At 39.7% G+C, this 24,541-nt stretch overlaps 1 protein-coding gene across 2 annotated transcripts in view; it reads left to right on the top strand.

The window, feature by feature from the left end:
* TMEM192 (transmembrane protein 192) overlaps nucleotides 1-24,541 on the top strand; it is a 30,293-nt gene extending 5,752 nt beyond the window's left edge. Inside the window, exons 2-7 of one of the 2 annotated variants that reach the window (XM_047091787.1) lie at nucleotides 3,001-3,147; nucleotides 8,347-8,611; nucleotides 13,870-14,004; nucleotides 20,502-20,604; nucleotides 21,179-21,362; nucleotides 23,190-24,541. In XM_047091787.1, the coding sequence (XP_046947743.1) occupies nucleotides 3,001-3,147; nucleotides 8,347-8,611; nucleotides 13,870-14,004; nucleotides 20,502-20,604; nucleotides 21,179-21,317 (789 nt within the window). In that variant the 3' untranslated portion in view covers nucleotides 21,318-21,362; nucleotides 23,190-24,541. Of the gene's footprint in view, nucleotides 1-3,000; nucleotides 3,148-8,346; nucleotides 8,612-13,869; nucleotides 14,005-20,501; nucleotides 20,605-21,178; nucleotides 21,595-23,189 lie in introns of those variants that run through there. The other variant, XM_047091786.1, reaches the window with a different exon arrangement.

Below are 24,541 nucleotides of genomic sequence, written 5' to 3'. Positions count from 1 at the left end.
CAATGCTATATGCCTATTATATCTCAATGCAGTTGGAAAAACTATCAAGCATGCAAAAAGGCAGGAAAATATGACATATAAGGCGGTTGAAACTGATTCAGAAATGACATGCTAGAAATAGCAAACAGGGACATTAAAAAATTATTATACCCGTTTTCTCTACATTCAAAAGGTTAAAAAGACATATGGAAGATAGAAAATAGACCCAAGCCAAACTCGGGGACATGAAAAGTAGAATGTCAGATGAAAAGGGCAGTAGGAACAGTGTTGAACCATCAGAGAAGCCAGTGATTTTGCTGAGACAAGCCTTGACACGTGGGCAAAAATAGGTAAAGGCCCAGGGACTGAAAGAGTTTTGTGAGAGATGGGAGCAAGGAGCAGTCGGCATCAGGGGGGAGAGAGAGAATGAGAGGCAAGTCCCAAAAACTAGCTTGGGAATGGGTTGGAAGAGAGAGAGCCAGTCTAAGAATTTGGCCTGTGTTCCGAGGATCATCGGGAGAGACTCAAGGTTTAGGGGAAAGAGACGTGTATGTTATTTTAGAGGATGTCCAGCTGCAGCAAGAGTTTGCTGAGGTCCGGAGACTGGAAGGCAAAGGCCATGAGAAACGCTGGGGCCTGCACTGAATAGTGAGCACAGAGAGAAAAGAACAGACTTAGGAGTTCGGATGGTAAAAGGAATACTATGTGGGGAAAAGCAAGGGAAAAGCGAGTTAGAGACAATAGCGCCTGCTAGTTACTCACTGCTTAGTCTGTGCCTGCCAACGTTCTGGCACTTTTATGTATAGTAACTCATTTCATCTTCCCAAGAAAGCTATGAAGCAGGTGCTGTTATTATTCTCTTTTTTGAGCTGAGGAAACTGAGGCATAGAAAGCTGAAGGAACTTGCTCACAGCTAGGAAGCAGTGAACTTGTAGCTGAAGCCAGGCAGTTTGACTTAGGAGCTTGCCTTTGACCACAGTACGTTCTGCCTCTGCATCTGATCAGAGCTGATTCTCCCACAGCTCCTGGTGACCTCTCCTGGTGAGCCCAGGTCTTTGATGATACCATAATTGAGTTAGGAACCCTGCGAGATAGGTTTGGACCAGTCATTCATTCATCGGGTGTTCTCTGGGTGCTAACCCTAAGTCACTGCTGGGTGCCAGGATTACAGAGACAAGGGATGGGGAGTTCATGGGTCTCATGAAATGTACTGGGCACGGGTAAGGAATAAGACCGTCAAAGAATAGTATGATAGAGGAAGTGAGCACAAACGTGGGAAGACATGAAGGTGTGGCACGATCCAGATGCTTGGATGCCTGAGAAGGCTGCCTGTGAGAATTGCCCCAGCGGGGCCTGGACGGATACACAGACGTTAGCCCTGTGGAGCTAGGACATCTGCTGACTGAGAAAGAGCCAGAGGCAAAGGAATCTCAAAAAGAACAGAACTAATCGGAATCATACCATAAGTTACGGCAGACTGAACAGGAAGCTATCTAGGCATTGAATGAAAAAACAAATTGCAGAACAGCCTTGAACGCCTGAGCTTGGAAATTGAGAAGACCACCCTAGATCTGAGTTAGGCCCCAGATTATTATTTTTATCTTTGTAATCTAGTGCCCAGAAGGCATCCCTTATACCGTTTGTCTCACTCTATCCCTTCCAAAGAGTCCTTATCCTCTGTTTCCAAATGCTGTTCTCAGGCTTCCCTTTTTCTGTTGAAACCTTTATTTCCATCTTATTTTATATTTCGTCCAATGAGCTCACTTATATTATCATTTCATCCTGTATGCCTTTATCCCTAACCTCCCCAATGAAAATGTAATCTTTTGGACAGGGACTGTGTTTTATGTTTTTTAATCTTAGAGTGCTTTATGTACTATAGTTTTCGGTTAGGGCCTGAGATTAAAAGATTGTCGTATGCACCGGAGACCTGGTAGTACTGTTCCTGTACCGCCAATACCTTTCAATAAGACCGACTGAAGTTGTAGGTTGTAGCTCAACCCCATCAGCTACTTCAGTGCCATTGCCACTAGTTGTTTTCATTGAGAATCTGATATCTATAAAGTCTCCTCAAAGATCTAGCAGGATGATGTTTCCTTCTCTAAAATGTTTCAATCATAACTAAAAGTCCAATAAAGCCTCCACTAGCTTTCCAAATTTTTGTGGAACACCAGGATGTAGTTTAAGAATTGCAACCACACACGGGGCGCCTGGGTGGTTCAGTTGGTTAAGCATCCGACTTTTGATTTCGGCTCAGGTCATGAGCTCACGGTTCCTGGGTTCAAGCCCCACATCGAGCTCTGCACTGTCAGTGCCTCTGCTTGGGATTCTCTCTTTCCCTTGCTCTCTGCCCCTCCCCTGCTTGTTCTCCCTCTCTCTCAACATAAACTTTAAAAAAAAAAAAAAAAAAACTAAAAAAAAAAAGAACTGCAACCATATGTAATTATTTCATCAATAATGTAAATAATGTTAGATAAATCAATATCTAAGTTTTGAGGGCTTAAAGAAAAAATGTTTGCTTTAATCTCATTCTGTATTATCTCATTTGAAGATAACTGAAGTTAAGATTTCCTGTACCCATTTTAATACTTGCTTCACCAATTTGTGTATAGTAGTTGTCTAGAAGTTTATGGTCTTTTTAAATTGGCTCTAGGTAGGGAGTCTATTTTTCTTGCTTCTAACTTGTATAATGGTTTTTTAAAGCTTTATGGTTTATTTTTTTAATTTTTTTTTTAACATTTATTCATTTTTGAGAGATAGAGACAGAGCGCACATAGGGTTGGGGCAGAGAGAGAGGGATTCACAGAATCTGAAGCAGGTTCCAGGCTCCGAGCTGTCAGCATAGAGCCCAGTGTGGGGCTTGGACTCATGAACCATGAGATCATGACCTGAGCCAAAGTCAGATTCTTAACCGACTGAGCCACCCAGGCGCCCCAAAGCTTTATAGTTTAGTAGATTTGTCTTAGAAACATAATCCAGAAAGTGGTGATTATAGTTTGCTTCTGTTTTTCTGTCCCTCAGGGCTCCTTGGATCTCACCCAAAGTATTGAAGATGACCCCCTTCTGGACACCCAGCATCTCCCACATCATTCATTACATGCTCATTTTAGACCCAGATTCCATCCTCTTCCTACGGTCATCATAGCAAATCTGCTCTTGTTAATACATGTAAGTTGGCTGGGACAAAGTAATCCATACAAAGGTGATGTTCTTAAATATATATAGAAGCTCTTTAGAGGGCAGTTTGGCTACATGTACTGACATTTAAAATGTGCATACTTTTTGACTCATCTCTCTTCTTCGAAGAGTTTACTGTAGATGTATTTGCTCATGTGTCAGGAGATTGTTGATAATAGTACTCCTATCCATGATATCAACTTACTGCCCCTACCACCACTCAGAGGACACTTTGTATGTCCCATCCATATGAAAGAATGCTCTGCAGTCTCTGAAAAAGAAACAGGGTGGATGTGCATATATTAGACCAGCGTTCACAATTATATTATTGAGTGTTTGCAAACATAGGTTTACAACAGTGTGCACAGAATGTTCCTATTCACACATTTTAAAAGAGAATTCAGAGGGCTGCTGTGCATGTGTATTACTGGCTAAACACAGATTATTTCTAGATGCATTCACATGACTGTTTTAACACTAGTGGCCACTGAGGTGGAGGACTGAGGGCCTCATAGAAGGAATACCTGATATATTTTACTATCTGCCTTTTGTACTATTTGAATTTTTCCCCCATATGCATGTATTTTTCAGTTACAAAAGAAAAAAGAGATGTAGATAAATCTATATATGTTGACAGAATCTTATCAATTTATCTACACTTAGGAAATAACGTTAAGCAGAGAAATCAAATTGCAGCAGAACAATAAGTACAGTGGTGCTCCATATTTTATATTATGATAAAATTATAAATGTCTGGGGATTTTTAAAAACACACGTGTTGCTACCAGTAGATACATAAGTCCTGGACATCTAAGGCATAGCACAGTGACCACAGCCAACCATACTGTGTGTATTGTAAACTTGAGAGTTGCCAAAAGATTACATATCTTAATTGTTCTCACCACAGAAAGGAAATGATAATGATGTGAGGCGATAGAAGCGTTAGCTAACACCAAGGAGGTAATCATATAGCAATATATATTAATGTATTAAATCCACACGTTATAGGTGCACCTGGCTGGCTTAGTAGGAGGAACACATGACTCTTGATCTCAGGGTTCGAGCCCCACATTTGGTATAGAGATTACCCAAAAATAAAATAAAAACTTAAAAAAAAAAAACCCAAAACAAAGTGGTACTCCTTAAACTTACACAATCAGCATCACGTACCAAAAGGAACCCCTAAATGGACAAACAAACAAGGGAAAAAATCTCCATGTGTGAATGGTCTTGTTGTGGGCTTACTGATGGCTCTGCATCTACTCTGTTAAAAATCTCCATTTCAGTTGTTGAGATCTGAAGTGCGAGGGGACATACAATGTGAGAAATCCAGAGGGCAAATTCTTAGCGACCCAAGTGTTTATGGGGATGAATGTGGTTCATTGACTTGCTCAGCTGCTGCTCCAGTGACACGCACTGTGTAGCCTTGAATTAAGAACTGAATACCCTGACGGGGTGCTTGGGTGGCTCAGTCGGTTAAGCATCCGACTTCGGCTCAGGTCATGATCTCACAGTCTGTGAGTTCAAGCCCCGCGTCGGGCCCTGTGCTGACAACTCGGAGCCTGGAGCCTGTTTCAGATTCTGTGTCTCCCTCTCTCTGACTCTCCCCCGTTCATGCTCTGTCTCTCTCTGTCTCAAAAATAAATACACATAAAAAAAAAAATTTAGAAAAAAGAACTGAATACCCTGAGGAGACAGATGTGTCCTTTCTCCTTGTGTAGATCTAGTAAGTGCAGTGTGGTTCTGCCATGGCTTCTGATCCCCAGATTATCAACTGAAGCACTTCTTTCCTGATGCCACCACGTGCAGAGGTGGCCTCCTGGTCCCTGCATCGTGGCCGGTTTTTCTTCTTCTTTTTTTTTTTTTTAATAATATACTCCTTAATTCATGTAACATACTCTTTATGTATATATACCCCCCACATACACACAAACATACACACATATCACTTAAAAAAAAACTTTTTATATTAAGTTGCCTGCCTATGATATTATGGGGTCGATTGCCCTAGTTTTAGGACTAAGAAAATATCGTGTTAAAAAACAAACAAACAAAAAAATACCAGCATTACCCTGATACCAAAACCAGACACCACCAAAAAAGAGAACTACAGGCCAATATCTCTGATGAACATAGATGCAAAACTTCTCAACAAAATACTAGCAAACGGAATCCAACAATACACTAAAAAAATCATTCACCACAATCAAGTGGTATTTATTCCTGGGTTGCCAGGGTGGTTCAGTATTCCCAAATCAATCAATGTACTAGATTACATTAATTTAAAAAAAGAACTATATGATCATTTCAATAATGCAGAAAAAGTATTTGACAGAGTACAACATCCATTCATGATAAAAACCCTCAACAAATAGGTTTAGAGGGAATATACCTCAACATAATAAATGCCATATATGAAAAACCCACAGCGAACATCATCCTAAATGGGAAAACACTGAGCTTTTCCTGTACAATCAAAGAACAATGTTGCCTGTGATACATTCACAGGGATGTCTATTCTTACCACTTTTATTCAACATAGTACTGGAAGTCCTAGCCACAGTAGTCAGATAACAAAAAGAAATAAAAGGCATCCAAATCAGCCAGGAAGAAGTCAAACTCACTATTTGCAGACAACATGACCCTATATATAGAAAACCCAGAAAACCGGAAAGACTCCACCAAAAAACTGCTGGAAACAATACACGAATTCAGTAGTGTCATGGGATATAAAATCAACATACCAGAATCTGTTGCATTTCTATACACCAATAATGAAGCAGCAGAGACATTAAGGAATCAATCCCATTTACAGTTGCACCAAAAATCGTAAGATACCTAAGAGTAAAGCTAACCAAAGAGGTAAAAGGGCTGTACTCTGAAAATGATAAAGCACTGATGAAAGAAATCAAAGGAGACACAAAGAAATGGAAAGACATGGGGGAGGGGAAGGAAAAAAAAAAAAAAAAAAAGGATGTTAGAGTGGGAGAGAGCCAAAGCATAAGAGACTGTTAAAAACTGAGAACAAACTGAGGGTTGATGGGGGGTGGGAGGGAGGGGCGGGTGGGTGATGGGTATTGAGGAGGGCACCTTTTGGGATGAGCACTGGGTGTTGTATGGAAACCAATTTGTCAATAAACTTCATAAAAAAAAAAAGTCAAAAAAAAAAAAAAAAGAAATGGAAAGACATTCAATGCTCATGGATTGGAAGAACAAATACTGTTAAAATGTCTATACTACCAAAAGCAAGTGGCACATTTAATGGAATCCCTATTGAAATACCAACAGCATTTTTCATAGAGCTAGAACAAACCTAAAATTTGTATGTAGCCACAAATGAGTTACCAAAGCAACCTTGAAAAAAAAACAAAGCTGGAGGCATCAAAATTCTGAACTTCAGGTTATAGTACAAAGCTGTAGTAATCAAAACCATATGGAACTGGCACTGGCATAAAAATAGCACATAGATCAATAGATCAGAATAGAAAACCCAGAAATTAACCCACAATTATATGGTCAATTAACTTCAACAAAGCGGGAAAGAATATCCAATGGGAAAAAGACTGTCTCTTCAACAAATGGTATTGAGAAAACTGGACAGCAACATGCAGAGGAATGAAACTGGAACATTCTCTTTCACTGTACACAAAAATAAGCTCAAAATGGGGTGCCTGGGTGTCTCAGTTGTTTAAGCGTTGACTTTGGCTCCAGTCATGATCTCACAGTTTATGGGTTGGAGCCCCGAGTTGAGCTCCCCACTGCTGCTGTGGAGCCTGCTTGGGATTCTCTCTTTCTCCCTCTCTCTCGTGCTTTCTCTATTTGTGCTTTCTCTCTCTCTCTCTCTCAAAATAATAAACAAATAAAAGGAAAAAAAAAAACCTCAAAATGGATTAAAGACCTAAATGTGAGACCTGAAACCATAAAACCCCTTAAAGCAGAGGCAGTAATTTCTCTGACATTGGCCATAGCAACTTTTTTCTAGATACATCTCCTGAAGCAAGGAAAACAAAAGCTAAAATAAACTGTTGGGACTACATCAGAATAAAAAGCTTCTGCACAGTGAAGGAAACAACAAAACTAAAAGGCAACTTACAGAATGGGAGAAGACATATTTGCAAATGACATATCCGATAAAGGGTTAGTATCCAAAATCTATAAAGAACTTATAAAACTCAATACCCCAAAAATAATTCAATTAAAAAATGGGCAGAAGATATAAATAGACATTTTCCCAAAGAAGATATCCAGATGGCCAACAGACCCATGAAAATATGCCTAATATTACCATCAGGGAAATGAAAATCAAAATGGTAATGAGATATCACCTTGTATTTGTCAGAATGATTAAGATCAACAACACAAGAAACAACAGGTATTGGTGAGGATGTGGAGTAAGGGAAAGTTTCTTGTCCTGTTAGTGGGAATGTAAACTGGTGCAGCCACTCTGGAAAACAGTATGGAGGTTTCTCAAAAAGTTAAAAATAGAAGTACCCTACAATCCAGCAATTGCACTACTGGGTATTTAGCCCAAATAATACAAAAATACCAATTCAAAGGGATACATGCACCAGTATTATTTACAATAGGCAAATTATGGAAACAACCCAAGTATCCATCAACCGGTAAATGGATAAAGAAGAGATGGTGTGTGAAAAGATTTTCACTCTTTTCAATAAAAGAGAAGTGAGCAGATGGGGCGCCTGGGTGGCTCAGTAGGTTAAGCGTCCGACTTCGGCTCAGGTCATGATCTCGCGGTCCGTGAGTTCGAGCCCTGCATTGGGCTCTGGGCTGATGGCTCAGAGCCCGGAGCCTGTTTCACATTCTGTGTCTCCCTCTCTCTCTGACCCTCCCCCGTTCATGCTGTGTCTCTCTCTGTCTCAAAAATAAATAAATGTTAAAAAAAAAAAAAGAGAAGTGAGCAGAAAGCTGTTTACCATTTACTCATCTCTGTTAGATGGATTGGGGGTGATTTGTCTTATTTGTGATTTGTTTCCAAACTTCCTGTAAAGTTTCCTACAAATTTTCTGCTTAAAATGTCTGTAAAAAGGCAAAAAAAAAAAGGGGGGGGGTTAAATTCATTTATAAAAACAGGATAACAAAATCATAGGTATGAGTATGTGCTGGGATGGTGATTATTATTTCTTAATTCCAAATATTGAGTATTAATCCTACTGCTCTCCTTTCCACCAGGTTGTGTTTGTCATTTTGGCGTTTTTAACAGGTGTACTTTGTTCTTACCCTAATCCAATTGAGGACAAGTGCCCAGGAAACTATACCAACCCATTGAAAGTTCAGACAGTCATAATCCTTGGGAAAGTTATTTTGTGGATTCTGCACTTCCTTCTTGAGCGCTACATCCAGTATCACCACAACAAAGTAAGAAACCGAGGCTATAACATGATCTACCTGTCGACAAGGCATCTTAAAGGACTTGCCCTGATGATCCATTCCACTGGTAAGTCTGGCTCAGCTGGTCTGTGGCTTGTCAGTGGCAGAAATGATAGCAGAAAGAAAACGTGAAATTTGACTTTCTAATCCAATATATTCTCTCATTTTTGTGAGATGTGTGTGGTGGCCACTAAAATTGGGATCACCTTAATGTCTTGAAGCTTTTTAAATAATATATTACAGCTTTAACTTTTCTTTGACATCTGTGTTTACTATTCTAGGGGAGGGAAAAATTTTTTCCCTCTACCCTTTTAGGTAGATTCTTTTCTTTTCTTTTCTTTTTTTTTTCCCTGAGCCAGCCAGATGCCCCTGACATTTTAATTTAACTTTAATTCCCATATAGTTAGCATACAATGTTATAGTAGTTTCAGGTGTACAATATAGTGATTCAACACTTCCTTACATCACCTGGTGCTCATCATGACAAGTGCCCTCCCTAACTCTCATCACCTATTTCCCCCATCTCCCTAACTCTGTTCCCCTCTGGTAACCATCAGTGTGTTCCCTATGGTTAAGAGTCTGTTTCTTGGTTTGCCTCTCTCAAAAGACCTTCTTTTTCAGTTTGAGTCCAGAATAAATGCTTACACATTTTGAAACCAGATTCGAAATTACTTTTTTTCCTAGAAAAACAGCTGTACAGAATTTAATTTTTATTTTTTTTCTATGCTCTATTAGTATATTTTCTATTTATTTATTTATTATTTTATTTAAATCCAAATTAGTTAACACATAGTATAATAATGATTTCAGGAGTAGAACCCAGCGATTCATCACTTCCATATAACACCCAGTGCTCCTCCCAACAAGTGCCCTCCTTAATGCCCATCACCCCTTTAGCCCGTGCCCCCACCCAACACCCCAGCAGGAATCCTTAGTTTGTTCTCTGTATTTAAGAGTCTTTTATGGTTTGTCTCCTTCTCTGTTTTTATATTATTTTTGCTCCTCTTCCCTTATGTTCATCTATTTTGTTTCTTAAAATCCACACGTGAGTGAAATCAAATGATCTTTGTCTTTCTCTGACTGACTTATTTCACTTAGCATAATACACTCTAGTTCCACATAGTTGCAAATGGCAAGATTTCATTCTTTTTGATTGCTGAGTAATATTCCAGTGTATGTATATACCACATCTTCTTTATCCATTCATCAGCTGATGGACATTTGGGCGCGTTCCATTCTTTGGCTATAGTTGATAGTGTTGCTGTAAACATTGGGGTGCATGTGCCCCTTCGAAACAGCACTCCTGTATCCTTTGGATAAATTCCTAGTAGTGTAATTGCTGAGTCGTAGAGTAGTTCTATTTTTAACTTTTTGAGGAACCTCCATACTGTTTTCCAGAGTGGCTGCACCAGTTTGCATTGCCACCAGCAGTGCAAAAGGGTTCCTCTTTCTCCACACCCTCACCAACATCTGTTATTGTCTGAATTATTAATTTTAGCCATTCTGACAGGTGTGAGGTGGTATCTCATTGTGTGTGTGTGTGTGTGTGTTTGTTTCCATTGTGGTTTTGATTTGTATTTCCCTGATGATGAGTGATGTTGAGCATTTTTTCATGTGTCGGTTGGCTATCTGGATGTCTTCTTTGGAGAAGTGTCTATTCATGTCTTTTGCCTCTTTCTTCATTGGATTATTTGTTTTTTGGGTGTTGACCTTGGTAAGTTCTTTAAGGATTTTGGATACTAATCCTTTCTCTGATATGTCATTTGCAAATATCTTCTCCCATTCTGTCATTTGCCTGTTAGTTTTGCTGATTGTTTCCTTTGCTGTGCAGAAGCTTTTTATCTTGATGAGGTCCCAATAGTTCATTTTTGCTTTTGTTTCTTTTGCCTCCAGAGACATGTCAAGTAAGAAATTGCTGCAGCCAAGGTCAAAGAGGTTGTTGCCTGTTTTCTCCTCTAGGATTTTGATGGTTTCCTGTCTTACGTTTAGGTCTTTCATCCATTTTGAGTTTATTTTTGTGTATGGTGTAAGAAAGTGGTCCAGGTTCATTCTTCTGCATGTCGCTGTCCAGTTTTCCCAGCACCACTTGCTGACGAGACTGTCTTTCTTCCATTGGATATTCTTTCCTACTTTGTCAAAGATTAGTTGGCCATACGTTTGTGTGTCCATTTCTGGGTTCTCTATTCTGTTCCATTGACCTGAGTGTGTTTTTGTGCCAGTACCGTACTGTCTTGATGATTACAATTTTGTAATACAGCTTGAAGTCTGGAATTGTGATGCCTCCAGCTTTGGTTTTCTTTTTCAGGATTGCTTTGACTATTCAGAGTCTTTTCTGGTTCCATACAAATTTAGGATTGTTTGTTCTAGCTCTGTGAACAATGCTGGTGTTATTTGGTTAGGGATTGCATTGAGTAAGTAGATTGCTTTGGGTAGTATGGACATTTTAACAATATTTGTTCTTCCAATCCATGAGCATGGAATATTTTTCCATTTTTTTGTGTGTGTCTTCTTCAATTTCTTTCATAAGCTTTCTATAGTTTACAGTGTATAGATTTTCCACCTCCCTGGTTAGATTTATTCCTAGGTATTTTATGGTTTCTGGTGGAATTATAAATGGGATCGATTCCTTGATTTCTTTTTCTGCTGCTTCATTATTGGTGTATAGAAATGCAACCGATTTCTGTACATTGGTTTTATATCCTGCAACTTTGCTGAATTCATGTATCAGTTCTGGCAGTTTTTTGATGGAGTCTTAGATTTTCCACATAGAGTATTGTGTCATCTGCAAAGAGTGAAAGTTTGACTTCTTCCTTGCTAGTTTGGATACCTTGTATTTCTTTGTGTTGTCTGATTGGTGAGGCTAGGACTTCTAACGCTATGTTGAATAACAGTGGTGAGAGTGGACATCCCTGTCTTGTTCCTGACCTTAGGAGGAAAGTTCTCAGTTTTTCCCCATTGAGGATGACATTAGCAGTGGGTCTTTCATATATGGCTTTTCTGATCTTGAGGTATGATCCTTCTATCCCTACTTTCTTGAGGATTTTATTAAGAAAGGATACTGTATTTTATCAAATCCTTTTTTTAATTTAATTTAATTTAATTAATTTATTTATTTATTTATTTATTTATTTATGTTTTTTGAGAGAGAGAGAGAGAGAGAGACCTAGTGCAAGCTGGGGAAGGGCAGAGAGAGAGGGAGACACAGAATCTGAAGCAGGCTCCAGGCTCTGAGCTGTCATCAGAGATCCCAACATGGGGCTTGAACCCATGAACCATGAGGTCACGACCTGAGCCAAAGGCAGACGCTTAACTGACTAAGCCACCCAGGTGCCCCTGTCAAGTGCTTTTTCTGTGTCTATTGAGAGGATCCTGTCGTTCTTATCCTTTCTTTTATTAATGTGATGTATCACATTAACTGATTTGTCAATATTGAACCAGCCCTGTGTTCCAGGAATAATTGCGCTCGATCGTGGTGAATAATTTTTCTAGTGTATTGCTGGAGCCGGTTGGCTAGTATCTTGTTGAGGATTTTTGCATCCATGTTCATCAGGGAGATTGGTCTGTAGTTCTCCTTTTTAGTGGGATCTCTGTCTGCTTTTGGAATCAAGGTAATGCTGGCATCATAGAGTTTGGAAGTTTTCATTACATTTCTATTTTTTGGGATAGCTTCAAAGGGATAGGTGTTAACTCTAAATGTTTGGTAGATTTCCCCTGGAAAGCCATCTGTCCCTGGACTCTTGTTGGTTGGGAGATTGTTAGTACATTTTCTTGAGGGGCAAGCTGCGAGTTCATCCACTCAGTGATGTTCTCAGTGGAAGCCGCAGGGCCATGCTATAACAGAGAAAGAAGCATATTATAGAGATGGCTGATTTGACTCATCATGAAAGGGGTGACATTTTTACCGTTCCCTGGGGTAGAGTTTGGCTTATATGTTGAACTGCTGATATGTAGTACTTGTTTTGGGCCAGAAGATGTCACTGTGACCTTTCCTGCCACCCACAAAGAAAAAAGCAAAACCCATTTTTAACTTCTATGAATTATGACAAAAATAATGTTCAAGTGACCGGTCTGGAAATAGTATTTTTGAAGCCCATCAAAGGATTGTCTAATCTTTACCTTTCCTCTCACTTTCAAATTCTTGCTAATATGACCCTTAATGTTTCTAAGCAATTGGACCCTTACTTTAATCACAAATGGCAACACTTTTGTGTTGCTCATATAAGGAAGGACCCAGAAAATCAAAGAGATTGGGGTGGGTATTTACCTTGTTTCTATTTTCTTTAAGTATTTTTTCCTTATATGAAGAACAAAAAGGTAAATCTATGAGGCTATAGAATTTCCAGCTAATCAGATGAGTGTAACTATTGTTTTTATCGCTGGTGATAATATTGTCAGATAGTGATTAGCTTCATCCTGATACTTTTTCTCTATAAAATTGGAGATATAATATTTATCACACAAACTCTATTGTAGGAGGAAGTGAACAGTGCCTAGTAGGCATTCAAGAAAGGGTAGGTATCCCCAGAATTATCAGAATAATTCTGATTTCGTGTAATCCTTCACAGTTGCAAGCACATTGCCATACAACCCTTCCTCCAAGCAGGTCCCCGTGGCAAACTCCGTCATACACTACGCTACAGCAAGACCTGGGCTCTTTGCTCCAGAATTGTGTTTTTCTTCTGTGTTATATTTTGATGGTCTTCAAAACCAAGTAATAGGTATGCTGAGCCAGGAGTGGGGAGGGGGAATAGCTCATATTTATCAAATACTTGCCATTATGAGTATTTTTCACATATTAACTCATCTATGCCTCACAACAGGACTGTGAGCAAGGTCCTGTCATCCCCATTTTTCAGACGAGGAAGTTGAGGAGCAGAGGTATCAGGTCACTTGTCCACAGTTAGCAACATGTCCTGGAGTTCCACCCAGATGGTGCGGATAACTGCAACATCCTTAGCCTCGCGGCAGTCTGTGTTGTTGCAGTTTGTCACCAGCATGGGCGACCAGGGTCCTCGTGCCTCTGGATTCTGAAGAACTGGGCTAATGCAAAGTTCTACGAACTGCATCCTTTCTTAAATGCACACAAGACTCAACGCATATGCCATTGCGAATAATTTTATAAAGCAAAAAATCATTTCTTAGCTTTTAAGTATTATGGGGCATCATTAACTCAGACGGGTTGGGGTTTTTTTCCTCAAGAGAGCAGCAATTTGGGGCTTTTGTCCTTTTGCTCCCTTGACTGCTCAGTGTAAGTGGCCCCGTAGCAAGCCTGCCCCGGGGCCGGCTCTGCGCTCTGCTGACTCTGAGTTTCTTTCTCTTCCTCAGGCAACACGGCTCTTCTCCTCGTGCTGTGCGTGCAGCACTCCTTCCCGGAACCCAGCAGGTTGTATCTTGACCTCATCCTGGCCATCCTGGCCCTGGAACTCATCTGCTCCCTGACGTGTCTGCTTACTTACACAGGTGAGAATTACAACTACACAGTTGGGACAGACCCCTTTAACTGCTTGTTCCATCCCTGATAGTGGGAAGTTTGCTGTTATCTTTGCAGCAGGGTGTTTCTAGTAGCTGAGAGCCTCTTTAGCACCTCTACCTCTCGTTGCTGACCACATCCAGACTTCCTCAATTTCAAACCAACAGGAAGATACCAACGAGTCACGTTTCTAAATATGTGTCATCAACAAATCTTGGTCAACTCAAGTAATGCCTGATCATTAAAAAATACAAAAACAAAAGAATTTTAAAAACCCACAAACATTTGCTTCCTCAAAGGCAACTGAAATGTAATTCTGGCATTAAATTTAAAATAATGAAATACAGGGGCACCTGGGTGGCTCAGTCGGTTAAGCACCCAGCCCTTGACCTTGGCTCATGGTTCGTGGGTTCGAGCCCCATATTGGGCTCTGCGTTGGCAGTGCAGAGCCTGCTTGAGATTCTCCCTCCCACTCTCTTTGCCTCTCTGCCATTTCTGTGTTCTGTCTCTCTCTCTCAAAATAAATAAATAAACTTAAAAAAAAAAAAAAAAGAAAAGAAATACAGGGATACGTGGGTGGCTCAGTTGGTTAAGCATCCAGCTCTTGATCTCAGCTTAAGTCTTGAACTCGAGGTGGTAAGTTCAAGCCTGTGTTTGGCTCCTTGCTGGGTGTGGAGCCTGCTAAAACATAATAATAATAAAATAATAATAATAATAATAACAAAATACAAAGTAAGTAAATAAATAATGCATACAAAACTGCATTTAGCCTAAACTTCCTTTAGGATAGACTATTTATGAACCCATATTCTAAATTTAGAGCTGTCTGAGGGTTGGTCCGTTTGTCTGTCTCTCTGTCTCTTTGCCTCTCTCAGAACTCTCAGTGGTAAAATTAAAGTAAGCCTTAGATACGTTAACATGAAAAATAGATGGAAGGATACTTTTAACAGAAAAAAATTCAAGCCCTGGAAAAATCTAGATTTCATTCCTGCTGCAATATTGGCATGCAGTACAATCTGTCCATAACAGTAGCTAATTTTTACCCACAAACATATGGCCAACTAATCTTTGACAAAGCAGGAAAGAATATCCAATGGAATAAAGACAGTCTCTTCAGCAAGTGGTGCTGGGAAAACTGGACAGCAACATGCAGAAAAATGAACCTGGACCACTTTCTTACACCATACACAAAAAATAAACTCGAAATAGATGAAAGACCTACATGTGAGACAGGAAGCCATCAAAATCCTCGAGGAGAAAGCAGGCAAAAACCTCTTTGATCTTGGCCACAGCAACTTCTTACTCAACACGTCTCCAGAGGCAAGGGAAACAAAAGCAAAAATGAACTATTGGGACCTCATCAAAATAAAAAGCTTCTGCACGGTGAGGGAAACAATCAACAAAACTAAAAGGCAACCAACAGAATGGGAGAAGCTATTTGCAACTGACCTATCAGATAAAGGGTTAGTATCCAAAATCTATAAAGAACTTATCAAACTCAACACCCAAAAAATAAATAATCCAGTGAAGAAATGGGCAAAAGACATGAATAGACACTTTTCTAAAGAAGGCATCCAGATGGCCAATGGACACATGAAAAAATGCTCAATATCACTCATCATCAGGGAAATAAATCAAAGCCACAATGAGATGCCACCTCACACCTGTCAGAATGGCTCACATTAACATTGGTGCATTGTTACATTGTAACATTGTTTCAATCTCCTTTGCATTATTGGTGGAAATGCAAGATGGTGCAGCCACTCTGGAAAACAGTATGGAGGTTCCTCAAAAAATTAAAAATAGAACTAGCCTATGACCCAGCAACTGCACTACTAGGTACTTATCCCAGGGATACAGGTGTGCTGTTTCAAAGGGACACATGCACCCCCATGTTTATAGCAACACTATCAACAATAGGCAAAGTATGGAAAGCACCCAAATGTCCATTGATGGATGAATGAACAAAGAAGATGTGATATATATATACAATGGAGTATTACTCGGCAATCAAAAAGAATGAAATCTTGCCATTTGCAACAAGGTGGATAGAACTAGAGGGTATTATACTAAGCAAAATTAGTCAATCAGAGAAAGACAAATATCATATGACTTCACTCACATGAGGACTTTAAGGCACAGAACAGATGAACATAAGGGAAGGGAAGCAAAAATAATATAAAAACAGGGAGGGGGACAAAACATGAGACTCTTAAATATGGAGAACAAACAGAGGGTTACTGGAGGGGTTGTGGGAGGGGAGATGGGTAAGTGGATAAAGGGGGCATTAGGGAATCTACTCCTGAAATCATTGCACCATATGCTAACTAATTTGGATGTAAATTAAAAATATGAAATTTAAAGGTAAAAAAAAAAAAAGTACCTAATTTTCTGGCACTGCTCAACAGTTATTTTGTGACAATAAAATATCTTGTCCATTTTGAAAGAGATCATTTCTCTAATTATGAAGGACAAAATCACATAGGTCTCAGTTTATGTTTCATGTTACTGTTTTGTTTTGGTTTTTTTTGCATACCCTTAGGCCTATAGAAGAGTACTTAGAATGTGAATGGAGTGACTAGTTTGTAAATGTGAAGGATGTCACATTATTGACTGATCTTTGTAAATTTTTCTGTAGTTATCAGCTAACGATGAGACAAATTATGTAGAGGATTACATTTGTCCCTCACTCTAAAAACATAAATTTGTTGGGGGTGTGGGAGAGGGGAAAATGGGTGATGGGCACTGAGGAGGACACTTTTTGGGTTGAGCACTGGATGTTGTATGGAAACCAATTTGACAATAAGTTATATTTTAAATAAGTAAGTAAGTAAGTAAGTATCATACTCACTTAACCTCCCAGAAAAGAATGAGACTTTAGTTTTAAAGTAAGGTTTATTTTCCAATATATAAGAAACAGCTTGCTGTGTCAGTAAAGTGATCCATGTGACAAATGAATATTGAATTACTTTATTGATTAAGATCAGGTCCATTCTAAACACATCTGTCAAATGCTGTAAATGAGGTGATAGTTTAGATCTGAATATGGAACTAGCATGTTATGTTCCAGTATCTCTACAACTTTTCTTTACTGCGAGGGTGCAAGACTTCTTGTATTAAAGTGTTTTCTGTAATACCTGTGGAATGGTCTATGACATACAAGGAGGTAACAATCATATTCCAGATACCATTTGAATGTCATCCTGTAAATAAGAGGAAATTAATACTGTTAAAATGTAGTCCAAGATTTATTTCTCTATATTGTACCTTTTTAAAACAAAATTTTTTTTTAATATTTATTCATTTTTGAGAGACAGAGACAGAGCATAAGCGGGGGAGGGGCAGAGAGAGAGGGAGACCCAGAATCCGAAGCAGGCTCCAGGCTCTGAGCTGTCAGCACAGAGCTCGACACAGGGCTCAAACTCACAAACCCGCAAGATCATGACCTGAGCCGAAGTCAGACGCTCAACCGACTGAGCCACCCAGGCGCCCCTATTGTACCATTTTGAAAGAATTTGCTGTAGCATTTTTAATTAATTATAAGCAAAATAGGCAATGTTAAAAACAAAAAGACAAAAACCTGAGAGTGTTTAAGAGGTAAAGGAAACATGTTCCAAAAATCCTGACTGGAATTCATTTTCACAGTTGGACACAAATATATCAGTTACATGGAACCTAAGCTTAAAATAATTTTATTTTATTCTTTTCCATTTATTTTAATCCATTGTCCTCCTAATTAAAAAGAATTGCTTTATTCTATACTCTAAGACTTAATGGCATATTTTATCTTCATTCACATTAAATTTTAAATTTTTATCTGAATAAAAATGCCATTAAAATTGTTTAAATCTCAAATAATATGCTTCCTAATGTTAGAAAACCTGATAATTGGTATTTCAGACCTGTAAAGTAAATAGATGGTTTACACAGGGAAGTGTTTATAATGATAATAATTATAAACTTTGGGTTTCTGCAAATATTGAATTGCTTTGGAAGATTCAAGTATGACTGTTTTACCTCCACGTCGTCAATAGTAGGCTTAACTTTTTAAATTATAATGTTCCCTTAAATGTACTGTAGGTTCTGATAGGAGAGATTTAGGGAATAGCTTCTAGAGACAAATGTTGCTTTTGTTCGGTGTCATAGAAAATTTAAGATAGGTTCCCTGATATATGGATTTTTCTTGCTTCTCCATACTGAAATGATTTTAAACGATAGTGAGTTTTGGGGTGCCTGGGTGGCTCAGTCGGTTAAGTGACTGACTCTTGATTCCGGCTCTGGTCATGATCTCACGGTTTGGGAGTTCGAGCCCCGTGTCGGGCTGCATGCTGACAACCAGGTTCATGGGTGGCCTCCAAACTGCCACATCCACTGGGTCCTCTTCATGTCTTCACCTTTGTGGCAGTAAACAATGACTGCGCTTTCCTCATGCTCCTCCTGCCTTTGCAGATTCATTTTCTTTACTTCTTTAATATTGGTAGGTTTTGGTGTTCCCTCGTCTTCTTTCATCCTACATACTCAGAGTTACCATCTGTACACTCATGGGCAGCCTTCAGATGAACAGAGCCACCCAAACCTTTACATCCATCTGCTTAGTGATAATTTCCATCCAAGTGTTCCAGTGTACCAACAAGGCAGAGGTGGAACATCTTTCTCTTCTCCCAAACCTTCCCCATCCCATCCCTCCTCCCCATCTCAGCTAGCAGGATCAGCCTGCACCTTTTAATCAGAAACCTAGACATCCTTTTGGATTCTTCCTTCCACCTTACTCTCCCAGGGATCAATCATCAGTCCTGTTCAGTCTGCCTGCCTCTCAAACTTGTCTCCTTTCCTCTGTCACTGCCACTGCCTTAAGTAGACACTCATCAGACCCTTCCTCTGTCCTCTTCATTTGTATTCCTTACTCCTGCTAATATAATTGTATTCATAGGTAAATTCAAATCATTAACAACATCCCTGTTCAGAGTTTCCTTTTTTTTTTTAAGTTCCTTTTTTTTTTTTTTTTTTTCAGAGAGAGAGAGAATGTATAAGCACCAGCAGGGGAGAAGCAGAGAGAGGGAGAGAGAGCTGACAGTGCAGACAGAGCCTGGTTCAGGGCTTGAACTCACAAGTCGTGAGATCATGACTGGAGTTGAAATCCAGCGTCAGATGTTTAAAGGACCGAGCCACCTGGGCGCACCCCTGTTTAGTGTTTTCTAATGGCCTGAGGAAGAAAATCTGCCAATTTGTTGTGGCATAAAAGGCTCTCCATGAGCTGGCCCTACTCATCCCTGCTCTTCAGGGATGATGATGAGATGCTTTCAATGACTTGCATTTACTCTCAGAGCAAAATCTAATGCCTTGGCACGGCAACACCAGTCACTCATATCTTCCCTACCTACGTTTCCACCCCCTCATACACACATACACCTTGTCGAGGTCTTAAGTATTTGTTCAGGCTCTTCCTGCACCTAAAACACCCTTCTTCTCTACTCCTCTAGTCTGTGTGATTAGTTCTTGTGTTTTCTTCAAGTGTGGACACAAGCCCTACCATCCTCCCTCTCCATGATCCTCCCTCCCATCCCACTGCTGCTGAGTTAAGGGGCAGCTTTCCAGGGCTGTCACAGCTCCTTGTGTAAGCTTTGATTTTTGTTCTTTTCTTTTCTTTTTTTTTCTTTTCTTTCTTTCTCTTTCATTCGTTCGTTCATATATTTATTTTGTAAGAGAGAAAGAAAGCATGTATGAGCAGGGTAGGGGCAGAAAGAGAAAATCCCAAGCATGCTCTGAGCTGTCACCACAGAGCCCGACTCGGGGCTTGAACTCACAAACCATGGGATTATGACATGAGCTGAAATCAAAACTCAGACATTTAACCTACTGAACTACCCAGGCACCCCTTGGTTCTTTCATACTGCCTTGGAATGTAGACTTATCATCTGTATTTTTCTCTGGGCTAGTAGCTCTTTTTATAGGGTAGTATCAACAGTGAAGGCTTCAAAGTTTTGGTTCCTGGATTAGAAACCTGGCTACTTGTCTACAGCCATACCCTGACGTGCCTGTTCTTGTCTGATCTTGGAAGCTAAGTAGAGTCAGTCCCGGTTAGTACTTGGCTGGGAGACCTGGCTACTTAATTTAACTTCCCTGGACTTCACTTTATTGTGGAAAGTAGGCATAATAAGAACATCTACTTCAGGGGATGGTTCTGAGAACTGAATGAGGCATTCCGTGTAAAATAGTTCACCTGTGTTTTAAATTCACAAAGAAATCATAGCTGTTATATTATCAATAGTAACAATACTGTCTGTATACCCAGTGTTTAGGACAGGCCTGGCACGTAGACTTTCAAAGGTTTGAGTACATCAATAAACAAACCTGTTTATTCATTTTATGAAGCATTTTTACCCATATTAACTTACTTGAAAAGCATAGCCAATTAATGTAATTTGAATAAGTGGAAATACATTTTTTTTCATAATTATCTAACCTGACAATGACTTTATTATTTTAGTGAAAATTCGGAACTTTAATAAAGCCAAGCCACAGCCTGATGTACTTGAAGAAGAAAAAATCTATGCTTACCCCAGCAATATAACCTCGGAGACTGGATTCAGGTAGGCTTTGGGTGGGGTGTAAAAGACTAGAGAGAGAATTATAAAAATTTTTCTCCCCTGGAAATTTAGAAAACATTCTAATGCTCGGAGTTTATTATTATGCATATGTGCCTTTTTTGTTTGTTTGTTTGTTTGTTTGTTTGTTTGTTTTTGGTAGAAGCTTATTTATTTATTTTGAGAGGAGGGGGGAGGGGCAGAGAGAGAGGGAGGGAGAGAGAATCCCAAGCAGGCTCTGCACTGTCAGCATGGAGCCCAATAGCAGACTGGAATTCATGAAGCGTGAGATCATGACCTGAGCTGAAACCAAGAGCTGGATGCTTAACCAACTGAGCCACACAGGCATCCCCATGCATATGTGCCTTTAGAATTAAGTTCCATTTGCTTAATTCCATTCAACTGTAATGAAACCAAGTCTAATGAAAGAATCTTATTTTGGGATATTGCCTTGGCTTAAAATATCTTAAGAGTCACAAATACAATATGATGTACTGAAAACTATTAGCGACCCATTTGCAAAGAGACCAATGAGTATTGGTGAATTTGTGCAACCCATTAATATCCTGACTGTTTGCAGGACTATTTCAAGCCTAGAAGACATCGTTGAAAAGCAAGGAGACATAATAGCGTACCTGAAGCGACACAATGCCCTGTTGAGTAAACGGTTGTTGACTTTCACTTCCTCCGAGCTAGACTCTCCACCTAGTAGAATGTGAAAGACTCAAGGCCAAGACAGCAGGGGCAGAGGACTCCAGAGTAATGTAAGACTGACTGACAAGCTGTCCTGGGGAATTGCAGCTTTTGCCAGATAACATTTGACAATTTTTGTTGGAAACCTGAATTTCATTTTCACCTGTGTGGCTGTTCAATATGTGGGACTTGCAGGTCACTTGAAAGGTACTTCATAGGTAATTCAAGGAGGTCTGTTTTTGCACATTTTATAGTTGTTTAACTGTCTGGTTTACCATAGGATCAAAAGTATAATTTAAATACCTCCTCGCTCAATGCTTGTACTACATGACATTAGAACCCTGTAATAATTTGGTTATTTATATAGAGGAAGTCTGACTCGATAATCTATTTTAAACAGGGTTTTGATCAAATAAGTTCTTTCCATTGTTAAACTGATGAGAGAAGTCATTGTTTCTGGTGATTTATGTTTTTCCCTCTTCAGAGCTTTGTCATGTACTTGACATGCTCATGTGGTTTGGGATTACAGCATGACCTGTGCTGCAGCTTTTATGAAGCATTTCCTCACTGTAGGACCAAGATCTCACTAAGTGATTTCCTATGCAAACTCCTACAGTTTTCCATTCTCCAGAAATAAGATACTGAGTTTACATGGACCAGTGTTAGACTGACCAGTGTTGCCTGTTACATCGGCAGTACTTTTCATTAGCAACGACTGAAATACTTAAGAGAAAACTTGAGAACTTTCCCTTTATTTTTTTTTATTTTATTTATTTATTGAGAGAGGTGGGGGACATGCACAGGACAGGCAGAGAGAGAGAGAGAGAGAGAGAGAGAGAGAGAGAGAATCCTAAGTAGGCTCCACACTGTCAGCACAGAGCCCAACATGGGGCTCAAACTCACGAACTGAGATTATGACGTGAGCCAAAATTAGAGGAGTCAGACACTCAACCGACTGAGCTGCTCAGGTGCCCCCCTACCTTTATTTTTACCCTTCTTCAAGAAGTTGCCATAGATTTCAGTATTGACTGTGCCTTGACTAGATCAAGAAAGATATGTTCTGTGACTTTAATTTGGTCTAAAAAGGGAAAGAGGACCTTTTTTAGTCTTGGATTATACTTTTTTTTTTTTTTAGGTTTTATTTATTTAATTAATCTCTGTACCCAATGTGGGGCTTGAACTCATGACCCCGAGATCAAAAGGCTCACAATCTTCCGACTGAGCCAGCAAGGTGCCCCTTGGATTATGCTTTTAAATTATAGGAATAAAATGTCCTATAAACTTATATAGATATTAAATATATCTCATTCTCCAGGGAAAGTGAAGCACTTTATGAGTAAAGGGCATTATTTCCCCAGTTTTCCTAGTTCGCCCTTTTTAATTTATCCATTTGCTATTAGCACCTTTATATACTGCCCGAGAAAGCTTAATATGAGGAGAGGGGATATTTGTGATTATGTATGTTGGTCACTAGCTGAATAATATTTCATTTGAAAACCCTTAAATATTAAATATTTCATTTGAAAACCCATCCAGGTACTTATGGAGGCCAAACACCAAGCTTCCCTTAGATATAGCGGTTACTGGACCATTCTAAAATTTTTTTTTTTTTTTTACCAAGGTAAAGGTGATGGTATATCCCCTGTAGGCAATACCCTTGAATCCCCAAATGACAACATCTACAAACTAAAGCCGAAATTATATTTTTAAGATTTAGATTGTATCCAACTTTCCCGACTTCTCTCTCCCTCCTCCCCCTCCCCCTCCCCTCCTCCTCCTCCTCCTTCTTCTTTTTCTTTCCTTCCTTTTTAATAAGTCTATCTCAAAGTCATTGCCTTCTCTGGAAATCTGTCTCTGTGTTCTGGCAGAAGCCATAAACTGCCTCTGTTGGTTTGCAGCCTCCTTGGGAGCTTCCTGGGTATAATCTGAAACTGGCCCCACATAGAGGACAGAGAGCAACCAGAGAGAGAGGCAGAGCACTCCAGATTGGCAGGTAGGAGGTTTAATGAACAAGGGAACTTGTGTACAAGGCTTGTCTTGAGAGGCGGGCTGTCAGGTAAACAGATCTCTGCATCCGCCCACCAGAATCTTAAGTTTATAAAGAGGCCTTAATTGGCCTCATATACCATCTGGAGGTCTCAACAGCACGTTATTCTCCCAAAGCTGTGTCCTCGGAACAGCTCCCACTGTGAGACGGTGGGCAGAACGTCTATTCCAAGGACAGGGGAGGGGTGAGCAGCCTCCGATTGTCCAAGTTTAGCTAATGGGTCAGTTGGCAGTCATGTCCAACAGCCTTCAGCTATTTTCCTTTTCAAAAGGAAAACACCAGTGATAGACGATTCTTATTTAAATTCACTTGGATCTGTAGTCAGTTTCTAAGGGTGTATAGGATGAACTTTGGTTTATAGAGAAAGATACAGTTAAAAAGTTAGGATGCTCAGATTCTGATGTGATGTCTGTATAACTGCAAAGACTTCTCTAAACTCAATCATGAACGTACCAAACAATGAGCAAAAATGAGATGAAGTATCGGAACTAGGAAAACAGGATAATGAACAAAGCACTTTAAATGTTAAGCATTCTATTCACCAGGCAGGTGGTGTGGTGGCACAGCAGACACAAAACTTAAGGAGACCCTGGTTTGTAAGGAGGAAGAGGACTAGGATTTCTAGGCTCTGTGCTAAGTGAAATAATGGCTATAAGTCCGAGGAACTATTGGAACTTCAGGCCAGGGCACTTCCCTGGCAGGGTAGGGGCTGTAGGAATTCCAGGCAAATGAATGAATAAAGGAGCAAGGCAAACAGCTGCAGAGATCACAAGCGCTGTGCACTTGAGTGTGAAGCACGACATGGGAGGAGAGGCGGACAGCATCAGATCTGGGAGGAGAGGCGGACAGCATCAGATCTGGGAGAGTACCTTCTTGTTCTCTGTGCTGAGCGGCCCGCCCTGGAATGGGGTCTGCTGAAGAGTCTCAAGCAAGGAAGTGAGAGTCAGTTTTATTTTCAGGAGCATCAGATTGTAGTACAAGATGGAGGAAAAAGTAGATGGCAGAAAGATTTGGCCCTGAACTAGGGCAAGTATAGTAGCATTCTATTGAAAGTACATATGTATATATATGTGTAACATAGATGTCTGTAATTTGGGGATTTTATTTCAGAGGACAATAGCATCATGACTTATATGTTAAAAGCTCATTTTTTTTTTTTTTAACGTTTACTCATTTTTGAGACAGAGAGAGACAGAGCATGAA

This window comes from Lynx rufus, unplaced genomic scaffold, assembly GCF_022079265.1.
Source record: "Lynx rufus isolate CCGP_SWC_20201006 ecotype Redwood Valley unplaced genomic scaffold, mLynRuf1.p SCAF_3, whole genome shotgun sequence".
NCBI lineage: Eukaryota > Metazoa > Chordata > Mammalia > Carnivora > Felidae > Lynx > Lynx rufus.
The sequence above is the reverse complement of the archived record's forward strand: the minus strand, read 5'-3'. Positions and strand labels throughout refer to the sequence as shown.